This window comes from Podarcis vaucheri (genome assembly GCF_965113315.1).
Source record: "Podarcis vaucheri genome assembly, chromosome: 13".
Taxonomy (NCBI): Eukaryota; Metazoa; Chordata; class Lepidosauria; order Squamata; family Lacertidae; genus Podarcis; species Podarcis vaucheri.
The window spans coordinates 39,209,384-39,232,231 of NC_138751.1; the positions used below are offsets into that span (position 1 = coordinate 39,209,384).

General features: G+C 48.6%; 1 protein-coding gene across 8 annotated transcripts in view; it reads right to left on the minus strand.

The window, feature by feature from the left end:
* SHANK1 (SH3 and multiple ankyrin repeat domains 1) overlaps window positions 1-22,848 on the minus strand; it is a 142,373-nt gene that overhangs the window by 29,828 nt on the left and 89,697 nt on the right. For 7 of the 8 annotated variants that reach the window (XR_014212736.1, XR_014212737.1, XM_082194282.1 and 4 more), the window contains 2 exons: window positions 22,303-22,416; window positions 17,743-17,818 (listed from right to left, as the gene is read on the minus strand). Coding sequence is in view for 6 of the 8 variants with exons in the window: in XM_082194282.1 (XP_082050408.1) it covers window positions 17,743-17,818; window positions 22,303-22,416 (190 nt within the window). In the remaining 2 variants the exon portion in view is untranslated. The remainder of the gene's footprint in view (window positions 1-17,742; window positions 17,819-22,302; window positions 22,417-22,848) is intronic. The other variant, XM_082194284.1, reaches the window with a different exon arrangement.

Genomic DNA, 22,848 nt, shown 5'->3' on the forward strand with positions numbered 1-22,848 from the left:
CCCAGCACCCTAAGGTAGCAAACTGCAAGTGACAGAACAGTTTTCCTTTGATGAGATCATCGTATCATAACATTAACATATATTTAACACATATATGAGTTCTCTGCAGAAACCCATGGCAAAACAAGGCCTTGGAAAGATCTCCCTTTTGTTCTTTATCCTCACAGGCCCAATCCAAGATACAACTAAACCTAGCTGCACACAGCTGCAGTTTTCAACACTGCAGTGTAACTGTAAAGGGATTTGGAAGCTCAATCTTCCAATTAAAAAGTGCATGGCTTATTCCGTTAGATATAATATATGCAGGGACTGGTGTACCGTATTCAAGGGTTAACACACCAATACGATAAATGTGACAGCATGCGTTGAAGCATGCATGTTATGCTCAAATGTTCACAAGTCAATGCAGACTCCATATACAGTAATCTGTATGCACACAGTAAGTTAAGCTTATGTTCATGCACCAAATATATACATTTGGATCCACAGACCACAACGTGCAACTGCACAAATTTTCATATGGATGTTAAAGGTGAACTGGGGGGTAGGGAGAGGAGGATCACATTTAAAACATACTATACTCATGAACAAACCTGTATGTAAAACTGTCTGCATGCAACAGACTGTCACAAAGATATATCACTACATGTGTACATAACTAATGCACATGCTTGGAAGGAGTGTTGTTTAGTATGTGTAGAGGATATAGCACATCATGCTCCACAGGGTCAGGCTTTTACTATGAAGAACAGAACAAACCATAATCCAGAATGCATGTGTGTTGCTTACCAGCACACAGCTCTGTGCATATGCATAGACCAGACATTAACACATATACATCATAGAGAGGCACATGCACACATACAATACTTTGCTTCCCAGAACTCCTCAGCCACCGTAATCTCAGGGCACAATACAGTTATGACGGCAGCATTAATCAATAGTGAAGCTGTATGCAGCGGATGGCGCCCATGCAGATGTGCACACACATACACACACATTCAAACTTCACAGACACATAAGCACCCACAGCCACTTCACAGTGTACACAGAGAGTCTACACTCATGTCGTTTCCCACCCTCAAGAATCTTCATGCACAGAGGCATTACCATGCATACCTTGCACAAATCATTCCCAGACGCTCTCTGTGCAGCCATACAGAGGCACACAAACCGTGTAGACGAATACCTAACCATACACACAGCACACCCCGACCCGTATGTAGAGATGCATGCACACGCACACACACAAGCCCTCACTGACGCACACTGCGCGCGCACACGCGCGCAATCCTCTCAAAAACAGGCACACACACCTCTCTCCGTAAGAGGCATGCTAATCTCCCCCCCCCCCCCGGACTCTCCCTCGCTGCCGCGCGCGCTCACATACCTAATCTCTCTGGCAAGCACCTTCAACCCATCACACACCGTCAGCATCGTCCCCCCGTGGCTCCCACTCGCATCCATCCATCCATCAATCCGGGCGGGCGCGCGCAGGCTGAATGGCCGGATGCATGGAGCGGGGGAGGCGTTGTGCGCGGAGGGCGCGAGCTGGGAGCCGGCAGCGGCGCTGGATGACTGACTGAATGGCTGCATGAATGGCGGGCGGGTGCGCGGGCGTGAATGGGCTGCGGAGGGCGGGCGCGAGGCGAAGGGATGAATGGGGCGCCGGGGAAGGGGGCCCGCGAGGCATGAATGGGGGCCGGCTCCGCTGGGCTGGGAGGCCGCCGCCGCTGCCGCCGCACGGGCCAGGGCCCCACGGCCGTGCCTGCCGATGGCTGCTCCGCTTCCTCCTGCTCCTACTCCTCTTCCGACCGTACCTGTAGATGTACCAGACGCTCCGGCGCCGGGGCCCCAGGGCCGGCCAGCTGGACGAGAGGGCCGGCTGCTGCTGCTGGCTCCCGCCGCCGCCGTCGTAGCGGGCCATGGCTCCGCCGCCGCCGCCGTTGATCCCAGGCCCCCAGCCGCCGCTGCCGCCGCCGTGGGGCCCAGCCACATTCTAGGGGCGCGCGGTGGGATGGGGAGGCGGGCGGGGGGCGCAATAGCGGCAGTAGCGGCAGCAGCAGCAGCGGCGGGAGGGCTGCACCATACTCACATCATGGCACCGCGGGAAGGAAGGAAGGAAGCAAGGAAAGGACGACGACGGAGCAGAAGAAGAGCGGGGGGCTGGCGGGCAGGCCGGCCTGCCGGCCTTGTTCATTGGCAGCAGGAGCCGAGTCCAACGCCGCCGCCGCCGCCGCCGGAGCGAGCGGGAGAGCGCACGCCGACCAGCCGGCACGCTTGCTTAACCCCTTGCGCACAGGAGCACCCGGCGATGCCGCGGCACTGCAGGAAGCGGGCAGGCCGGCCGGATGGCTGGCTGGCCCAGCTGGCTCAACCTCTCGGTCGGTCGTGGGTAGCGGCGAGAGGGAGCCCCGCGCCTCTGAGCATGTGCAGAGCGCCTGGCGCCGAGTAGCCGCAAGCAGAGCGCACGTGCACCCGACACACACACACACACACACACACACACACACACACGAGAGAAGCATGAGTTCGGGCACCTCTCTTTTGATAAAGTGAAGGCTGCAAGAGACATGATGCTCATGGTCTTTCCCCCTCCCACCACAAACGCACCCCCCCAAGACAAATCCTTCCTCAATTAAGACTGTTTTGCGCTCCACCTGATCAGTTGGAAAGCATCACCCTATGACAACAGAGGAGGCAGGACAGACGAGCCAATGGGCCCTTCCTCACCCCAACACCTCATTCGTGTTTTTGTTACTCCATGCCACAAGAAGTAGCGAGGGCCGCTGTCTTAGATGGCCATAAAAGGGGATTAGACAAAGTTACGGAGGATGAGACTATCTGTGGCTATTGGCTATGATAGTTAAAGGAAGAAGCCTCTATCCGCTGGGGGTGGCGGCAATAAGCATGTTCTGCTTGTGGGTTTTCCAGAGGCATCTGGCTGGCTATTATGGGAAACAGGATGCTAGACTGAATGTCCTTTCCTTAGTCAAAACCAGCAGGGCTTGTTCCGTATGAGAGGATACCCTGTGGCAGTGGCGTAGCGTGGGTTGTCAGCACCCGGGGCAAGGCAAGTAATTTGCGCTCCCTAACCCGTGGAATTGCGCCCCCTAACCCTAACCCCCAGATGTTGTGCCCGGTGCGCCCGGCCCCCCCCCCCCGCACCCCCACGCTACGCCACTGCCCTGTGGAAATAGAAGCCACCAAGGCCAAGCCAGCTACGGTTGCCTTTCCACTCCGTGACAAAACTGCATTTTAGGTCTAGGCAATGGCTCGCTTTCTGAACAGCTGGCTCCATCTCTCTGGAAAGAGCTCCCTTATGATCCCCTCTCTCACTTGAGTCTTCCTGTCAAAAGGCTCTAGGATCACTGTATAAATAGGTTTCCTCACTCCCAACAGTAGGATTTTTAGCATTGGATGACGGGTCCCTATAGGAACAGCCACAGGAGGAAATGGATTTGCCTTTGGAATTGGGGCAGCTGTTTGGAGAAGGGAATCTTTATCTAGTCCCCTGCTCCTGGTGCCATAGCTGCATTTGGGGCTAGGCAACTCTCCCTTAAGCAGTGGCACCAGTACCAGCTGCAGCTCCCCCTCGGTATTCAGGGAAGAAGGGAGCCTTGGATAGAAAATCAGCAATGAGTGGGACAGGGTGACCCCAAATGCATGAATGGCTCCATTGCCGCCATGTTTTCAGCAAGCAAGGTTTTGACAGCTGCTTTTTCATTCAGGAACACCAGAGCCCATCACAGTCCCAAATCCCTTTAAACATTACATTCCACGTAGTTCCTGCATATACATCATAGGGTGCACCTGAATTCACCCTTACTTCAGAGTACGCAAGCTCAGGATAAAGCTACAAGTACCAGTGATTTCTATGGGATTTGCCTCCAAGCAAAACTGTGCACAGGACCACACACAGAGACTTTATATCAGCATAACTTGGCAGTGAATACAATTTTGGTGAGTGAGCGTTACTTCTTAGCACACAGCGTTGGTGCCCTGTGAAAGTTTACTTGGGAGTTTGCTGTGCTGAATTCAGAGGAGCTTATAAGTTAACCTTTGCAGGTAAGGTTGTGCTTCATCTTCCCAACCATCATGCAACTCTCTCTGTAGCATCCTTCGAGTTGCAGAAACAGCACCATCGCCCCACCCGCCCACCATCTTTCTCTCACAGACATGTAAAATAAGCTAGTATTCTTCATGTACGGCTAGTCATCTTTGCATTTGCACACTCACACATACAAGCAGGCAGGCTTGTGAAGAGCAATCGTCCAGCTCACCTTAAAGAATTTCCTCTAGGAAATTTCCGTGAAGGTGTTCCTTTTACAAAAAGTGGCTCTTTTTATAAAGGTCACAAATGTCTAACACAGGCGCCTACAAACAAGATAATAACTTACACAGATATATTTGCAAGGCTGCACAATAGTTCATACGGTATTTGCATGATAGGCTACACAGATAGTTGCTTGGGGGGGCGGTCCTAGAGAACATAACAGAACAAGGAAAAGGATATCTTTCTCTGGAGTGCACAGAAGTCTTTGACAAATTGCTAATAACTAAGCAAGGCTAAACTTCAGTGCAAAGGCTTTGAGCCACCAAGACCTTCAATATATGTCATTGAAAGCAGCCCCACATGTCTCACCCCCCACGCCCCGTTGGCAGAAGTTCACTCAAGTAGCTATGCTGTAGATCAGACAAATTAGATACTTTTCAACACTTCTTGTGATATATTTTTAAAAAGAAATGCACACATTCCTATAGCCACAAAAGTTGATTGGGGGAGGGAGGAGATGCTATTTTTCAGACTGCTGGTATGTACAGGGACATGATATTGATATGTATGCAAAAGGCACACTGCCACAAGGTCAGTAATGTTTAAACGATCTCGATAAGGTGACACACACACTGAACTAGAGTGACACATTACCTGTGGTGATGTTTGTTTCATCAGATGGGGGCAAACTGCATGGTACTTGCAGATGCATGTGATAAAGGCTTAAGAGTTTTTTTAAAAGAAATAAAAGGAAGGAAAGAAAGAAAATAAAAAAGAAATGAAAAAGAGGCCCATTTTGAGAAGAGAAGCAGTGTGTGTGTGTGTGTGTGTGTGCGCGCGCGTGCGCGCGTGCTTAACCCTTCCTCCTCTGGACATGTTACTTCTCTTAATCTCTCTCATCCTGCCCACCCAGCCAAGGCTGCTTTCCCCTCTGCAATATTTCAGCTGCAGGTTTGCCCTCATAAATTCAGAGTCTCATGTTAAGCAGTGGCTAAAGGTGATTCACAAGAGGTCAGCATGAAGGGGAAACTAACTGCCTATTTCTGACACAATACAGAAGGTGGGAGCAACTGCTGCTGCAGTATAAAACTAAAACTATTCTGCCCCCTGGGCAGGATAAATGGGACAAAACGTCAAGTGTGCATAAGCTCTCAGTCTTTCTCTCCTACATGGGCACACAACGTTCAGGAACTTGGCACGCACAGCGGTGAAGTAACAATGCACAGCTCTTTGCAAGGCACAGTGTGCAAACTCTCTAAAACTAACAGCCTTCTCCTTCAACACACACTTCCCCGCAACGATTGCACCTGCCTTCTCATGACTTATGCTTCTTAGTTCTTCGTAGTCAAGAGATTTATCTCCCCCATTGGTGGGTGAACCTTGTCCTGCCCTAGCAAGCAAGTCTCCCACTTCAAATTTTATTCCCGTTACAGAAGCAGGTCAGGACACAGGTGAAGCGAAATGGGTCACAACAGGGAAGGGGAGAGATGCGCGCTGATTATTTCCCTGCCACCAAAGCACTCCCGTTACACACTGCCCATCCTGGCTGGTTTAACACCCATGCCACTCACCCAGTCACATCTGTCCCCATGGTGCTGCCCAACTGGTTCACGTGGCCGCTGGCATCCTGGCATGACCCATCTTCTCTGTCTGGCTGCAGGCAAAGACCACTGCCCCCGGGGGTTCTGGGCCTATCCAGCCACTTGGCACCAAGAACCTTAAGCAGGAATCGTGCGAGCCCCGTGGTGGGAAGAAGGAGGGGCGAGCTTCTGCACGGGCGAGCAGACCCTCCGCGGTGGCACCTCGGCCAAGAGCTCCGGATCAAGCGCTCCCGTTTCCAGATTCAAAGCCAGCCCAGTTTCGGAAGCACTGCCTGCCTTCTGAGCTCAAGGACATATGCCGACAGAAGGAAACACAGCGCAGTGCGAATCGGAGCATCTGCGGCACACAGGCTCGGAATAACTGGGTCCGCTGGGGAGGGAGAGCCAAATGGAAGGATCCAGGGCGACGGGGAAGGGTGGGGCAGAGCGCAGGTTGAACTGTGGAGGACAGTGGTTTGAGATTGAGGGTCACAGGCAGGAGCCCGAGGGACGGAACAGACGAAGGGAGCCAATCGTGCACATAAAAAAACCCATCAGAACACTGAGATGTTCCCTGTGGCATGTGGGTCACAAAGGAGGGCAGAACTGCCAGTCCTGGGAATGGCTGGGGTTGTGGGGGAGGAGGTCAGAATTGTGGTGTAATGGTTAAGAGCGGCAGTCTCGTAATCTGGGGGACCGGGTTCGTGTCTCCGCTCCTCCACATGCAGCTACTGGGTGACCTTGGGCCAGTCACACTTCTATGAAGTCTCTCAGCCTCACTCACCTCACAGAGTGTTTGTTGTGGGGGAGGAAGGGAAAGGAGAATGTTGAGACTCCTTAGGGTAGTGATAAAGCGGGATATCAAATCCAAACTCCTCCTCCTCCTCCTCCTTCAGAGGCAAGTGGGGACATGGATCAGAATTTGGGGCATATCAGGACAGTAAGGAGGAGAGTTGAGGAACATATGGCTTGGAAACTAGAGTAGGGGATGTGAGCTGACTCTACAGTAATGATATTAGTTTTGGGGTGAAACAAAAGGGTTTCGGGCAGGAGAGCAGGAAGGCTCCAGCAAAGTGACAAGCTTCATTTGTACTTGTTCACCTTAGCACTTTTTCTTTTTTGTTGTTGTTGTTGTTTATGGAGCCAGGAGAGGGTGAATGACAGTAGAGGTCAGTCCATTAGGGCGAATGAAGCCCTGACCCACCAACCTCGGTCTGTCCCTAGCCAGCTGACTCTTTCCTTACAACCAGTCCAGGGGGTGGCTCTGCCTGCCGTTGGGTCTGGCTCCACCTCCTGTTGGTGTCCCTGCATTCAGCCCTATAGTCTGCATGGGCACCAACCATTGTTGGTGAAAGAGGGTCAATGGGCATAAGAGAGAGCAAAGAAGCCTGTCATCCCGGTGCCAGAATGGTAGAGGTAGTGTACATGGTGTGTGTGTGTGTGTGTGTGTGTGTGTGTGTGTGGAGGTTACACTAAGTCATAGAAGATGGGTGTATCACCAATTTGTGTTGGAAATGTGAAGAGATTGAAGGGACATTTATACACATGTGGTGGGGGTGCAAGAAAGCCAAAGATGATATTGGGAGATGATATACTCAGAACTAAAAATGATGTTTAGGGTTCCAAGAAACCAGAGATGTTCTTATTGAGTATAGTAGAGGGGGAAATACCCAAGAAAGTACTTAGTCTTTTCCTCTACGCAATAACAGCAGCCAGAATAATTTATGTCAAAAGGTGGGAGGACAAAAATAGTCCCGCGAATATAGACTGGCAGATTAAGCTAATAGAATATGCGGAGCTAGCAATGTTGACTGCAAAGATAAGGAATCAAGATGAGTAGGAATAGTATGGTGAATATTTAAAGAAATATAACAATCATATAAGCTTCTAAGTGGGGTTAGATATATGAGCAGCAGTTAAAACAAGTAGAAGAGGGGTGGTAATTAAGGAGATGCAGCTTAACAAGGACAAAATAAGACCTCACGGAGGGATGTGTGTGGAAGTCAAAGAGTGTAAGATAAATGATGACAATTGTATAACTGATGTATTAAGATATGTAAAATGCATAAATGTGTTTTTTTAAAATAAAAAAAGATTGGTGTATCAATTAGGATCGGGGCAAACTACATGTTACACACAAAAGTGTGTTAACTATAGGCCAGTAACCCTTAAGAAACTGTGATTGATATTAGGGAAGTGGTAGCAAGGAAGTCTCGTGGTGCAATGGATCTGTGTGCCTGGCTGTTAACCAGAAGGTTGCTGGTTTGAGCCCACCCAGGGATGGCTGAGAGCACAATTCCTACATTGCAGGAGGTTGGGCTAGATGACCCTGGGGGGTCCCTTCCAATTCTACGATTCTATGAAATCTAAGGTGAGGGAGAATGAGAGAAGGTGCTTAATCCTCTCCCCACCTGCTGTTTTCAAATTCTCATTTTTCCTCCCTGTGGGGTTTTAAATGTATGGTTTGCCCTTGCCAGGTTCTAAGAATGGACTACTTTAGTCTGCTTTTAAGTTTTCAGTTTAAGACGTGCCCAGAGAGGACTTAAGAAACCTTGAGTCTACATCAGACTTTTAATCTACCTGGGAAGTTTGCCACCTCTTGTCAGTTCTTTTTATTTATGGGCTGACAAGAGGCCTGTAAACTGAGACAGCGGTAATATGTACAAGATTTAAGAAGCGTAGGCTGGGGAGCTACAGACAGAGTCCAGTAACCATTTGGAGCTGCAGGGACTGGGAAATGCTCATGGGGACTGGAAGCAGGTTAGCGGGTGGCAATCGTCTGCTCCACCAGGCCTTTGAGTCGGCATATCAAGGCCTGCTCCAGATTTGAGGGGGTCCTCACCACAGTGTCCTTTGGGGGTCTTCTCCCATGCCTGTGAGCCTCCCACTAATCAGACCCTGTGGTGTGGCACTGGACGGCACTGGTTTTAATTTTCCCACAATGCCCCACAGAGCCAAGCTAACTCCAGGGTATTGTGGGAAATTTTAATGGCTCCTTGTAGCTGCCTCCTGTTGGGTGAACAGGGGGAGGGGGTTTAAGGCAGGAATCAGTGCCGGTGGGTCGCACCAGACTTTCGGAACCAGGCAGTTGCCTGGGAGTGCCAAGTGCTGCTACCAGCCCAGCAGGATGAGGGGTAGGAGAAGAAGAGAAGAGTTTGGATTTGATATCCCGCTTTATCACTCCCCTTCAGGAGTCTCAAAGCGGCTAACATTCTCCTTTCCCTTCCTCCCCCACAACAAACACACTGTGAGGAGAGTGGGGCTGAGAGACTTCAGAGAAGTGTGATTAGTTCAAGGTCACCCAGCAGCTGCATGTGGAGGAGCGGGGAATCGAACCTGGTTCACCAGATTACGAATGTACTGCTCTTAACCACTACACCACACTGGCTCTCCGCAGAGAGACCTGAGTTGCAGACCCTCCGAGTGTCCCTACTTTCCAGGGACAGTCCCGGATTTCTAAAAGCCGTCCTGGTTTCTAGTTTGATCCCAGAATGTCCTGCTTTTCCTTAGGACGTCCCTATTTTCAATCAGAGAAATGTTGGCGGGTATGGAGTTATCCATCTGAAAGCAGCCCTGTATAGGGAAGTTTTCAATGTTTAATGTTTCATTAAGTTTTCATATATGTTGGAAGCCACCCAGAGTGGCTGAAGAAACCCAGTCAGATGGGTAGGGTACAAATAGTAAAATCATCATCATCATCATTATTATTTTATTATGGAATAGGGTATCCCTATTTTCACAGGAGAAATGTTGGAGGGTATGGAGTCGGCAGAGTGGGTTGCATCAATTCAGGCTGCAGGTAGGCAATCACATTTTAAAAGCTCTACAAACATAGGTGGGGAACCTCAAGTCCAGGGATCAAATGTGGACCTTCAGGCCTCTCCTAGCTGGCTGATGGAATTATCCTGCAAGCTGGACACAGCCTCCTCAAGTCACTCCCCTCAGTGGTGGACTCTGAGATCTCAAAGTTCAGTGGCACCCTGTGCAATGCCAAAATTCAGTCCCCCTGCCTTCTCAAGCTCCATTCTAAATCATTGTTGTGGCGCCCTCTGTGGTGATTCTGCAGATCTGCCCCCACTGCAGCTGAACCAGTCGTGCTCCCCTAAATTTGCCTCTGCTCCCCTCACAGGCCCTGCTTTGTACCCCTAGGGCTTTTGCCTGGTTGGAATGTGTCCTTGAACTCTGATGATGCCCTTTCCTTGCCTGGGTGGAGGATATACAAGGGTGTGTCAGTGTGTGTAGAAACCAGCCTACTGTATGAAGGTTGCTCAGAAGGGAAGACTGCCCTTGGGCTGAAAAAAAAATGCTTCCCTGCTCCTGCTTTACAGCATTAAAAATAAAAATAAAACTCCCTAGAAGTTCCACAAAACGCAAAAGTTAGCACCTGAGGAAGTACGGAGAGATCACGTGCTTTCAATATAGGTGTTTTCCCAGGTTCAAACTCCTGCAAAAACAGGAATGGGACACCTCAGGTGCATTGGCCAAATGTGCCCCTCCAGGCCTCTCTGTGTGGCCCCCAGAAATCTCCCCAGGCTATACCCATCACTGGCCGGCTGTCAAACCGCAAGACATCAGCGCTGGTGGGCCCTGCCACTGCCTGGGTCTCAACCACTGCCCTAGAGTGGCAGGTGCTGGTTCTGGGCCTGCAGTTTTGCTCCCTTCAAGATCCGGGACTGGAAAAGAGGAGGAGAGTGTGAAATTGCATACCCTCTAACAGTTCTCCAATGAAAATAGGGACGGCCTAAGGGAAAGCAGGACATTCCGGGATCGAACCAGAAACTGTAAATCCGGGACTGTCCCTGGAAAATAGGGACACTTGGAAAGGTCTACAATTGGGAATCCCGAGAATGCAGTAACTCCAACAGGAGCTGAGTATGGTGGCACAATGGGAGTGGTTTCAACGTACAGTGGTACCTCGGGTTACATATGCTTCAGGTTACATATGCTTCAGGTCACAGACTCTGCTAACCCAGAAATAGTACCTCAGGTTAAGAACTTTGCTTCAGGATGAGAACAGAAATCGTGCTCTGGTGGTGCGGTGGCAGTGGGAGGCCCCATTAGCTAAAGTGGTGCTTCAGGTTAGGAACAGTTTCAGGTTAAGAACCGACCTCCGGAACGAACTAAGTACTTACCGTATTTTTCGCCCTATAGGACGCACCGTCCCATAAGGCGCACCTAGTTTTTTGGGGGGGAAATAAAGGGGAAAAAATTATTTCCCCCCCAGGCGCAGGACTGGGGCGGGGGAAGCCCGAGCTTCCCCCACCCCAGCCCCCAAACAGGCAGCTCTCTGCAAGCCGTGGGAGCCCAGCGCTGGCTCCCGCTGCTTGCGGAGAGGTCCGCGAAGCCTGGAGAGTGAGAGGGGTCGGTGCGCACCGACCCCTCTCGCTCTCCAGGCTTCAGCGAAAGCCTGCATTCGCCCCATAGGACGCACACACATTTCCCCTTCATTTTTGGAGGGGAAAAAGTGCGTCCTATAGGGCAAAAAATAGGGTAACCCGAGGCTCCACTGTAGTGCATTTACAATATTTTTAGTCTGCGTTTAAGGGCAAAAGCCTCTGAATTAGAGGATTGCAGACTCAGCATGGCAGAATATGGAACATGGACATGGGCTGTGTCTACACCATACATTTATAACACGTGGCTCCCCCCCCCCCCCGCAAAAAAAATCCTGAGAACCATAGTTCCCCCTCACAGAGCTACGATTCCCAGCTCCCTTAGCAAACTGCAGCCTGCAGGATTCTTTTGGGATGGGGGGTGGGGAGGAGGTCATATGCTGTGAATGTATGTGTATGCAGCCTTAGGCTGAGAAAGCCCACTCCACGGGATGACCCTGGGCAAGTGGCTCTGTCTCAGTCCCCCATCTATCTCCCAGGCTTCTTGAGAGGCTAATCAAGGTAAAGATAATAAAGCACATTGTGCACTGTAAGTGCCGAGTAAATGATTCATGTAACTCGATCTGGAAGTGGTGGGTGCTACCATAATTAGTCTAATAAGAGAGCTGAAAAATTGGGCTCCTCCTCCTCCAGATGTAGGAGACAGAAGCTCAGAGATATTTCGCCAGTGGCCCAAGCAGTGGGAACTCGTGCATTTACGGGAGGCAGGGATGGGGAACCTGAGGCCTTCACAATGTCGCTGGACACAGGGCCAGCCCACCTGTGAGGCGAGGTGAGACGGCAGCCTCAGGCGGCAGGGTCCACCGGGGCGGCAGATCTCAACATCAATCATTCTATCCCCCTCCCTCATTGTCCCTGATGTAGATCTTCCATGACCCCCTTCATTCCTGGTGGGGAATGAGGGCAGGCCATTTCGGGTGCCGAAATGTCTTGGGCTGGCCCTGATTTGGACTACAACTCCCATTATCCCAGACCATTGGTTATGGTGGCTGGGACAGATGTCAGCTGGAGGGCCACAAATTTCCCATCCTTTACTCAGAGGCAAAGAAAGGCCTTTCTGCTTATTTTAGGAGCTGAAACTGCCTGGTCCTCCAGCTTTGTGGCTGCACAGGGTTTTGTGCATAACAAAGATGAAAACCTGAAGTAGCCGAGTTTTCTGAATATGTCAAAAGCAGAACCAGGACAAGATGCTTTATATTCTTGCCCCCAGATGTAACAAGAGTAGCTGCATTTGCCTAAATCAGCAGCTGAGGCAAAGTAGATGCGACATTAGCAGGTCTGGGTGTTTAAAATCTGTACCTGCCGTAACTGGGGAGGTTTAAGAAGGAAAAGGAGTGCATGGGTGCATAGGAGAAATGAAGTTCAGCTCACGTTTCATTATGAAGCTCCCCAATTCCTGAAACATATGAGGACTGAAACACAGCTACCCTTCAAAATCTGCACTTCTCTGAACTGTGTGGTGCAGTTCTCGAGACAAATAACGTCTACAAAAAATTGTATTTTAAAGGTGAAATGTGTGCAAAAAAATCATGTATTGGTGAAAAGAGCATACAAAGATGCATTATATTAGGGGAAGTCGCTTGCAAACAGTGTACATTAGAGAAAACTGCATGGGAAAGTGTTTCGGGAACTGCTTCCGCTAAATGCTGACGGATTTTCATGCTGCTGCAGAAAGGTGGAGAACTGAAGACAGGAAAATGGGAGAAACCAAAATTGACAGATTCATCCATCCCTAGTGAGTATAGAGGGGTTCCAAGGAAGTAATCTGTAGCAGTGGCGGAGGGTTAGCTCTCCCCATTCCCATGCCACTTTTCTTCCTTAAATCAGCCCCTCCAACAGTTCCTTTTATGTGATTGTAGCAGATCCAGGTTTAGACACACAGATCTGCCACCACATTTAGTTTGGCCCATTGGCGAGCCACCAGGACAGTTGGTGCTACATAGCGGTTAGAGCATCACACTAGGCCTGAGGAGGCAGACCTGCTTCATGAGTCTTATGGGATGTGTGGCCTAGTGACTGGCTGCCTCACAAGGTTCTTAGAAGGGCAAAATTTGTGCATAGGATGATATTGTATGCTGCTCTGAGCTCCCTGAAGGAGGGGCAGGATGCAAGTGTGGCGCTGTGGGTTAAACCACAGAGCTTAGGACTTGCCGATCAGAAGGTCGGGGGTTCGAATCCCCGCAACGGGGTGACCTCCCGTTGCTCGGTCCCAGCTCCTGCCAACCTAGCAGTTCGAAAGCACGTCAAAGTGCAAGTAGATAAATAGGCGTGTTTCTGTGCGCTGCTCTGGTTTACCAGAAGCGGCTTAGTCATGCTGGCCACATGACCTGGAAGCTGTACACCGGCTCCCTCAGCCTATAGAGCAAGATGGGCGCCGCAACCCCAGAGTCGGTCTCAACTGGACCTAATGGTCAGGGGTCCCTTTACCTTTACCTTTTTAATGCAAGGATAGTACATTACTGTCTACATTACTGGGTTGATGTAAAGACTGCTGAGATGATCTAAGCGAGTGTTTTGAGCATGCCAAAGCAGCAGTCTCTCTTTCTGAATATAATATAATATAATATAAATGTTATCATGTCATATCATAAAACAGGTTTGCTGGATCAGGCCAAAGTAAAAAGGTGAAGGAGCCCTGGATGGTTAAGTCCAGTCAAAAGCGACTATGGGGTTGCAGCACTCATCTCGCTTTAAGGCCAAGGTGTTTGTCCACAGACAGCTTTCCGGGTCATGTGACCAGCATGACTAAACCGCTTCTGGCGCAACGGGACACCATGATGGAAACCAGACCACACAGAAACACCGTTTACCTTCCTGCCACAGTGGTACCTATTTATCTACTTGCACTGGTGTGCTTTGAAACTGCTAGGTTGGCAGGAGCTGGGACAGAGCAACGGGAGCTCACCACATTGCGGGGATTTGAACCGCCTGACCTTCTGATCGGCAAGCCCAAGAGGCTCCATGGTTTAGACCACAGCTCCAACCGCGTCAATCAGGTCCATGGCCCACTTGATCTAGCATCCTGACCAGATGCTTATAGTTACAGATAAGCAGTGCTTTTTTCAGGGGGATCCTCAAAGGTATGCAGTACTGGCATCTCTTTTTGTTGTTGTTGCTGTTGTTGTTGTTAAAAAGTGTGGCATTTAACAACTTCATGGTGAGTACTGGCACCTATTTTTCTAGAAAAAAAGCACTGCAGATAAGTACTGGATTACAATTTGACTTGGGGAGTACAAAAGAAAAATAGGAAAATCCTTTAGATTTTTAGCTTCTGGGAAGTCTTTTGTTTTTCCCCTTCTCCAACCGTAAGGCATCTAGCCACAGAAATATGCTTTCTACCACTCTCACCGCTACTAGTACTACCACTAATAAAAATTATTATAACTTAAAAAGACATTGTTATCCATTATGGGAATACATGTATGCTACTCCGGGCTTTCTAATGCATTCTTTCCATCCATACGGGGCCTCAGCAGTTTCTTAGTAAATGTTATTCTTTTTGACAGGCATGCACACATTACCCATAATCCAACATGTTTCAAGCCAAGGCAGGTAAAGCAAAATCAGCTTAACCGTCCAATGGGAATCAGGAAACAAAACCTTTAATCACAGTCACTTAGGGCTTGCTGCCTTGAACGAAGTGGATTCTCGTCCACCTAAAGTCTGTGTCATAATAAATCTGACGGTCTTTAAAGCTAACCCTGTTTGGCTTTTGGGCCCCATTCATCTTGGCCAATCCTCCAGGGGCCAAGTAACAGCACTGGGTTTGGCCCAAAGGGGTGCGGCTACCCCACAATCTCTCACATGCACACTAAACAGCCTGGATAGCTCAGTTGGTTAGAGCGAGGCACTGGTAACGCCAAGGTTGCAGGTTCGAACCCTGCATGGGATAGCTGCAAATTCCTGCACTGCAGAGTTGGACCAGATGATCCTCAGTGTCCCTTCCAATGTCAATTCTATGAATCCATAGCAATCCTCAGGTGATTCACGCAGTAGGGGTCTTACTGCTATCTTTTCGCTAATTAAATTATCAATCTGATGAGCGGGGAGGAGGTAATTTCCATCCACATCAGTGTCCGGGGTTTCCACCTACCCCAGCTCTGTCTCTGCTTCATTTGGTTTTTCTTTTTGCTGCCGTCACCAAAATTTGGGAGAGGGGCTTCGGGGCGGCGGCAGATCACAAGCCCTTGAACTGGGGGTTAGCAATCCCTGTTTTAAAGTGCCACGTTACTCTTCATTACTGCAGCAGGCAAACATGACTGCCCCTTAAACTTGTGTGTAGAAAGCAGTCATAGAATCACAGAATTGTGGAGTTGGAAGGGACCCCAAGGGTCATCTAGTCCAACCCCAAGCAAGGCATGAATCTCAGCCAAAGCATCCATCACAGTTGGCCATCCAACCATCCAATCTCTGCTTAAAAAACCCAAGGGAAGGAGAGTCCACAACCTCCCATGGGAGACTGTTCTACTGTCAAGCAACTCCTTCTCATCTTCTTTGTCACGAGGTTCCCACTTTATCATATCCCACCTTTTGACTTGAAATCACCGTGAAGCCTTCAAAGACTCCTGACAGAACCACCAGGCTGCAAAGGATGAGACAACCATCCAATCCATTCTTATTACATGCACTAGTGCCCCTCCTGTGTGTTCCCTCTTTACTCTCAATAATTCAGACTCTTGAATGCTGTAAGCCAGTGATGGCTAAACTTGGCCCTCCAGCTGTTTTGGGACTACAGTTTCCATGATCCCTTACCACTGGTCCTGTTAGCTAGGGATGATGGGAGTTGTAGTTTGGCCATCACTGCCGTAAGCAGTCAGCCAGAGTAAACCGAACGCATCGCACCATGATGCCTGTCGAGCACATCACTATGTGACTCAAGCAAATGAGCCAAGCCGCACGCTACAGAAGAACGTAATAAGCAGATCAATACCTGTTCCTTCTCAACTCCCAAAGACTGTTATATACCAAGTATGAAGCAAATCCTATTCACAGAGCAATCCCATGCCCTATTACTCGGAAGTCCCACTGTGTTCAACAGGGCTTGCTCTCAGGTGACTGAACATAGGTTGAAATCTCACTAAGCCTTCCTAAAAGTTGTTGTTGTTGTTGTTGTTGGTGGTGGTGGTCTTCTTCTTCTTCTTCTTCTTCTTCTTCTTCTTCTTCTTCGTGAGCTTCAGCAGTCTCAAGTTGCGGCTGTTCTAGAAGCCACAGAGGAAATACTAAAGATGCCCCCCTCCACCAATTTCACTGTGGGCTCCTGCAGATGACCTATTTATTGAGTGTTCATCTTGATTTGCTTTCACAAATCTTATATAGAAGTTAGATTATATCTGGTCTGTTTTGAGTACAGGTATTTGTTCTGATCTGTCTGCAGGATGTTTACGCACCTCTGTGAATCACATGTTCATCTCACACTTTCCAATGCGTTTCCTTGCCACTCTCCTAGGCGGAAAAAGTCTGTTTCTTTTTCAAAGTGGATTTGTTGTGCTGGGGCGACAGAGTGCTTAAATCCACATTAATTGCGTCAACCTAAATTTCCAGAGATGCTCTTGTCTGGAAGGGCCTGAAGCCCACAGAACAGAAAAATCACATGATATCCCTAATAAATATATCCAGTTGTCTTGAACTCATGGATACTTTGCTTCCACAACACAAAGAGCAAGTTAAATTATTTTATGTTTCCAAAAGTTAACGTTAGTTAATTAATAATCAGTAGCAACTTGTTAATTTAGTTATAATTCCCTCTTATAGCCACTGTCCGCAAAATTGCAAAAAAAGATTGCCCCTTCAACAGTTTTGAAATTAGCTTTTTTCCTCTCGATTAGCTTGAAATCCTTTGGGTTTTTTTGCCCTATTTCTGACCCAACAGCCACATTTGCATGATCAGATCTTGGCTTAATAATCCAAGATATGCAAAAGCATATCCCATGCTATCTCTCTTTACATGAGCAGTAAAACAAGCCAGAAAGCATGAGTTACTCATAGCTCCTTGTTATGCAAAATCCCAAAGAAGACAGGATTCAGACGCCGATTTTGAACTGCATCCTTGCTTGTTTGGAAGCTGTTCATCATATTTGTCTTGGCTTTCACATGATAGGAAGCTATGCTTAACTGTGACTTTCTGGTTTGTTTCACCACATGCGCAAAGAGGCAGCAAGGGGCTGTGTTCACAGGCAAGCTGCGCATGCATTTCATGGCTTATTGATTTGATGCTGCAAGCATAGATAGAGAGGCTGCCCTAGAATTTCACTCACAAAAATCAGAAAACTTCGCTGTTTGGACTGGAGGTAGTGTATGGGTTTTCATGAGTCTAAAGAACAACACATAGAAACTGATTATATTTGGATATGAGTAAGATGTCACCAGAAAGGGTGGCCTTTATGCCATTAATCCACTTAAACTCTGTGCACCTTTGCACAGTCACATTTCAACACAATTCCACCTTGCACACAACCACAGATTGCCTAACCTCTTGGGATCACCGTCCACTCACCTGGGGGCATCGAAACTGTCGTAGGAACCAACCGTGTAGTGCCTGAAGAGTCGCTTGGCTTTGTCACTGCGGCTCTCTGTAAAGCAAAGCAGAGAAGGCGTGGGGATTAGGGTTGCAGAAGGAAACTTGGTACACAGACAGCATCTTCCTTCTTAACTTTGGAACCTCCTGTCCTTTCTGCTGGTTCCTCTGGCAGCCAGTGAGTGGCAGCACAAGCTCAGCGCAGCTGGTGGCATGTCCAAAGGGGGGGAGACAGTCAGAAAGGGGGAGCTATTAGTGTGTCAACCATAGAGAAGAGGGGAAAGGAGCCAAAGGGAAGCTGACTGCATGCGTCCCTATTTTCCAGGGGCAGCCATTATTGTCTGGCATTTGTCCCTAGTAAAATACAGCCCCAATTTTTGTGTTTGGAGGCGACCGTGAGGTTGCCTTTTACAGTTGTCCTTAGCACACACATGTGCACATATGTACACTGGTGGCATGTTATTACAGTCATACCTTGGTTTTCAAACAGTTTAGTTCTCAAAGCTTTTGGCTCCCAAACGCCGCAAACCCAGAAGCGACTGTTCCGGTTTGCAAACTATTTTTGGAAGCTGAATGTCCAACAGGGCTTCTGCGGCTTCCAATTGGCTGCAGGAGCTTCCAAACATTTGGTTTCTGAACGATTTGGAAGACAAACGGACTCCCAGAACAGATTCTGTTCAACTTCCAAGGTACAACTGTATTGTAGTTAGTAGTAATATAGCTTTGGATCTACAATGACTGGTAGTCACTGGTGACAAGGACTCCCATGCAGGTAAGCGAGTGAGCTGGTGGAGTGCTCCATCCCAGGGGTAGCCCATTCCATTTTGCCGCCTGAGGCGAGAGGAGAAGGTGCCGCCCTGTGCATTTGCCACGCAGCCTCCTTTGCTGCCCCCGCCACAGGTTGTAGCCTCCAGGTTGCGGTGAGATCTCGTGAGAACCCCGCGGAACTGCGCAGAGGTCTCTGATGACGCTCCAAAAACCGGAAGCTAATGCAGATGCTTCTCCTTACATCTCTGGTTGTGGTAGAGGAGGCCTGCCATGGATTCTGCCTTCAGAGGTTGCTATCTCAGTCTGCCTTACGGATGGACCATTCCTCCTCTGCACCCATCATAGAAACCAAACAGGCAGCTACGGGAGGGAAACCCCCTACTTGGACCCTGCATACAAATGTATTGGGCTGCTGCAGGAAGGCTGGATCTCTCCGGCCCTCCTCTGCCATGCCCCAGCAAGGTAGTAAAAAACTGTGCAGGCTAGTTAGGTTTGCAGTCTTACTTACAAAATTATTATTATTATTATTATTATTATTATTATTAATAATAATAATAATACTTTATGACTGGTGCCAACGCTACAATTCTTTTGGCACCAGAGTAAAACCTTTGTATTTGCCTGGGCACTTTAAGTACAGGTGATTGCTGTTAGTCCGTTCTATTGCTTTAACTGCTTTAAAATGTGTTTGGTCTCCTTGGAAGAGGGTATTGCATTTATCTGGGTATGACTAGTTTAGTCGCATCACTTGTACATACCCTTGCACCTATGAGAATGAAGGGTAGTTCATATGTATAAAAATACATTTGAACATAAATGTCCTTATTGACACTTTGCCGGCCCCCCGCCCTCTGCAACTCTAGAACTCTTTTGAGCAGGGAATTGCCTCTTCTTTCGAGTAATGATGAAGGCACCATCTAGTGCGCAGGCTGCTATTTCGCACATTGCATCTGGTGAGGCTCATTTTGAACTGTTAGGCGTAGTAACAACATATTGTAGGACAATTCTGTCTGGGAGAATGTGCTTAAATCGCATTCATCAGATTTAGCCTGTGACTAGGTTAAATCTGTCTCAGTTGTCTATAAACAAAGAATGCCAGCCTACCAGTTCCCCTCGAGGCCCTGCCTAACTGCCTATCGAGATACTAAATATTGCCAGATGTGTTTTGAGTTGCAACCAGTGTTATCATCAAGGTGCTGGTACTCACCATGAAATTGCTAAAGTAAGTGCCACATGTTTAACATTTGAAAACAAAAAAGGTGCCAGTACTGCGTACTCGTGAGTACCCCCAGAAAAAAAGCACTGATTGTAACTATTTTGTAGTGAGCACACACAGATCCAATGAGATTGAACTGTCTTATTAAATAATCTTGCGTTTACAAAAAGGGAACCAGTTGCAGCCAGTTTACCAATCCGGTTACTCACACCCCCTTCTTTAGAAGCCAACGTGGGCAGCTGATGGCAGCAAAAAAATAACGCAGCCAGCCAGCAAAGTTTCCAACAATGTGCAACGTGTGTGTGTGCATGAAGGGTTGCGAGTATAGGAGCACCGTTGTAAATGTGCTATGGCCTGATTCGCACATCATGTTAAACCGAAACATGATGTAGTGGAAATTGTGGCTACTTTGCTCCTGCCCGATTGTTCTGCTGCTGAGTTAAGCCATGCCTCGGGCTTAGCATGTTGTCCAAACCTAGGTTCATGGTGAGACTAACCACAAGCTGTAACCAAGATTTGTCCCATGGGTTTGTCCAGGAGAGTTAATGGCTCAGAGGTCACGCTAAGTCAAACCATGGTTTGGTGCAGTAGCAGAACAACAGGGAAGAAGCAAAGCGGGCACCATCTCATGTCCAGGAGCCCTCATGCATGGTCATGCTGTGAAAATCAGTCCACTGTCCCTGTATTTCATTTTGAAAATGGGGAACAGCATGTGACAGGAAGAAAATATGGCCACTTTTTTAAAGTGTGGTGGTCTTCACTTCCTAGAGTTTGGTCACAGTTAAATTGCATGATGAACATGAAGACCAGGCGTGAGGAAATTAGGGCCCTCCATCTCTTATTGGCAGGGACGTGGGTGGCGCTGTGGGTTAAACCACAGAACCTAGGGCTTGCCGATCAGAAGGTTGGCGGTTCGAATCCCCGCGATGGGTGAGCTCCTGTTGCTCGGTCCCTGCTCCTGCCAACCTAGCAGTTTGAAAGCACGTCAAAGTGCAAGTAGATAAATAGGTACCGCTCCAGCGGGAAGGTAAACGACATTTCCGTGTGCTGCTCTGGTTCGCCAGAAGCGGCTTAGTCATGCTGGTCGGAAGCTGTACACCGGCTCCCTTGGCCAATAAAGCAAGATGAGCGCTGCAACCCCAGAGTCGGCCATGACTGGACCTAATGGCCAGGGGTCCCTTTACCCCTTTACCTATGTGTTATTGGACTACAAGTTCCATCACCCACTGACCATTGGCCATGCTGCCTGAGGCTGATGGGAGCTGGAGTTGAATAACACTTGAAGGGACACCCATGTTGTAAAGAGTGATAGAAGATAGAAGGTGGAAAAGTCTCTAGCGTTGAAAATCTGGGGACAAGTGTGCGTGGAAGGAGCAGTACAATGTTGCTGCTGGTGATGGCGCTTCAATTCCATGCTTTAAAATAATAATAAAAAATGCTCAAATTTTGAAAAGAAAATCTGCGATGGAGGAGGCGGGGGCAGAATTTAAACCAAAGACTGTTGCCTACTCTACTTTTATTTTGGCTGTCCCTCCATTTTCTGGCTTCTTCCCTCCATATGGGTTTCACATGGAAGTGAGGAGGACATGTAATGTCAAAAGGGGGCCAACGTGTTCTTCCTTGAAATATATGGAAATGTCATCATCCCATGGTGATTAATGCTAAAAGCTTAAAAGGTGTAGGGATAGAAGATGAAAAGGGGTGATAAAGCCCCTATTGAGGACAGCCAAATTACCTCACAACAATTTAATAGCATTCTTCCACAGGGGCATGGTGTGGGGGGCTTTTTGTGGGGGAAATGACCCTAAAGTAAGCAAGGATAGCTCCCTGTACCTGCCACAGTGACAAAACTCATTTCCGAAACATGGAAGAGGAGGGGAGGAATATTAAATGTATGGATTGTAGTCACATTTTTACCCACTGAAATCAAATTTTAGCCATTGGAATTAACGGACCTAAGTTAGCCACGACCATTACTTTCAACATGTCTACTCTGAGTAAAAGTTACTTGACTACAACCCTATGTCTCCTTCTTCGCAGCGCAAACGCTTAACAATTTCTCCACATCCCCCCCCCAAAAAGTGCTGAAAGTGTCTCCCCATTTTCGAAGTCGTCGAGTAGGGCTGATAAGGTAGAGAGGCACTTTTGGCCAAGCACAAGCTATGTGGGTACCCAGCCAGCCAGCCAGCCTGTCAGACACGCCTTCTTTCAATAATATTCCTTCCCTTTCCATTCTCCCTAGTCTTCTGCTTTTCTTCCCCCCAACAGCCAGTCAGCATCCTGTGCCCAAACAGCGTGCTCAGTCCTCACGAAGCTGCTTTGAGATTTCCCCCTTACTTGGAGGTTCCTCTCCCCTAAAACCGTTGTGGTTTTTTTTTTTTTGCACTTCCCCCAAGACTGCTGATAGCTCCCTCCTATACATAGATGGTGCTATTTTGGCTACATAAGTGTGTGTGTGTGTGTAGATCTAGATAATCTATATGTACTTGTATGTGTGTGTGTATATATATATATATAGGAGAGAAAGGGGCTAGAGGCCAGTTTGGATCACCTACCTTGCTTCCCTTCCTGTGATTTATTGGGTACTTCCTCCACGCAGTCCGATGGGAACCAGCCCACACGGCCCTTTACCTGTCCCTCCCAGAAGCCTCCTTCCCCAACACTCAGCACTGAAAAGGAGAAGGGCACTGTTAGGGGCGCGAACACGCTTTGGACGAAGGTGGCCAGCCGTTCACCATTTTGTTACTTATTTAGAGCCGCTGTGGCACAGGGGCCAAACCTGACCTAACAGAGACCTGGGTAGAGTAGCAAACCGAATCCAATTAGCCGTCATCATTAAAAGCCCTGCCTCTCCCCCCCTTTTTTTTGAAGGTGTGCTCTCTGAGCATTCTCAGATACTCCCTGCATCTGGGGACCCTGCTAACATGATTTTAAGCTGATAAATGAGTAAGTGTTGGGTCCTTCTGTGTGGAACTTGCTTTTTGTTGTTGTTTCTAGTCCCCAGCATCTGAAAGCAGCATGACTGGGCCCCCTGTGGCTCTCCAGATTTCACTGGACTACAACTCCCATCGTCCCTGCCCATTGGCCATGTTGGCTTTGGC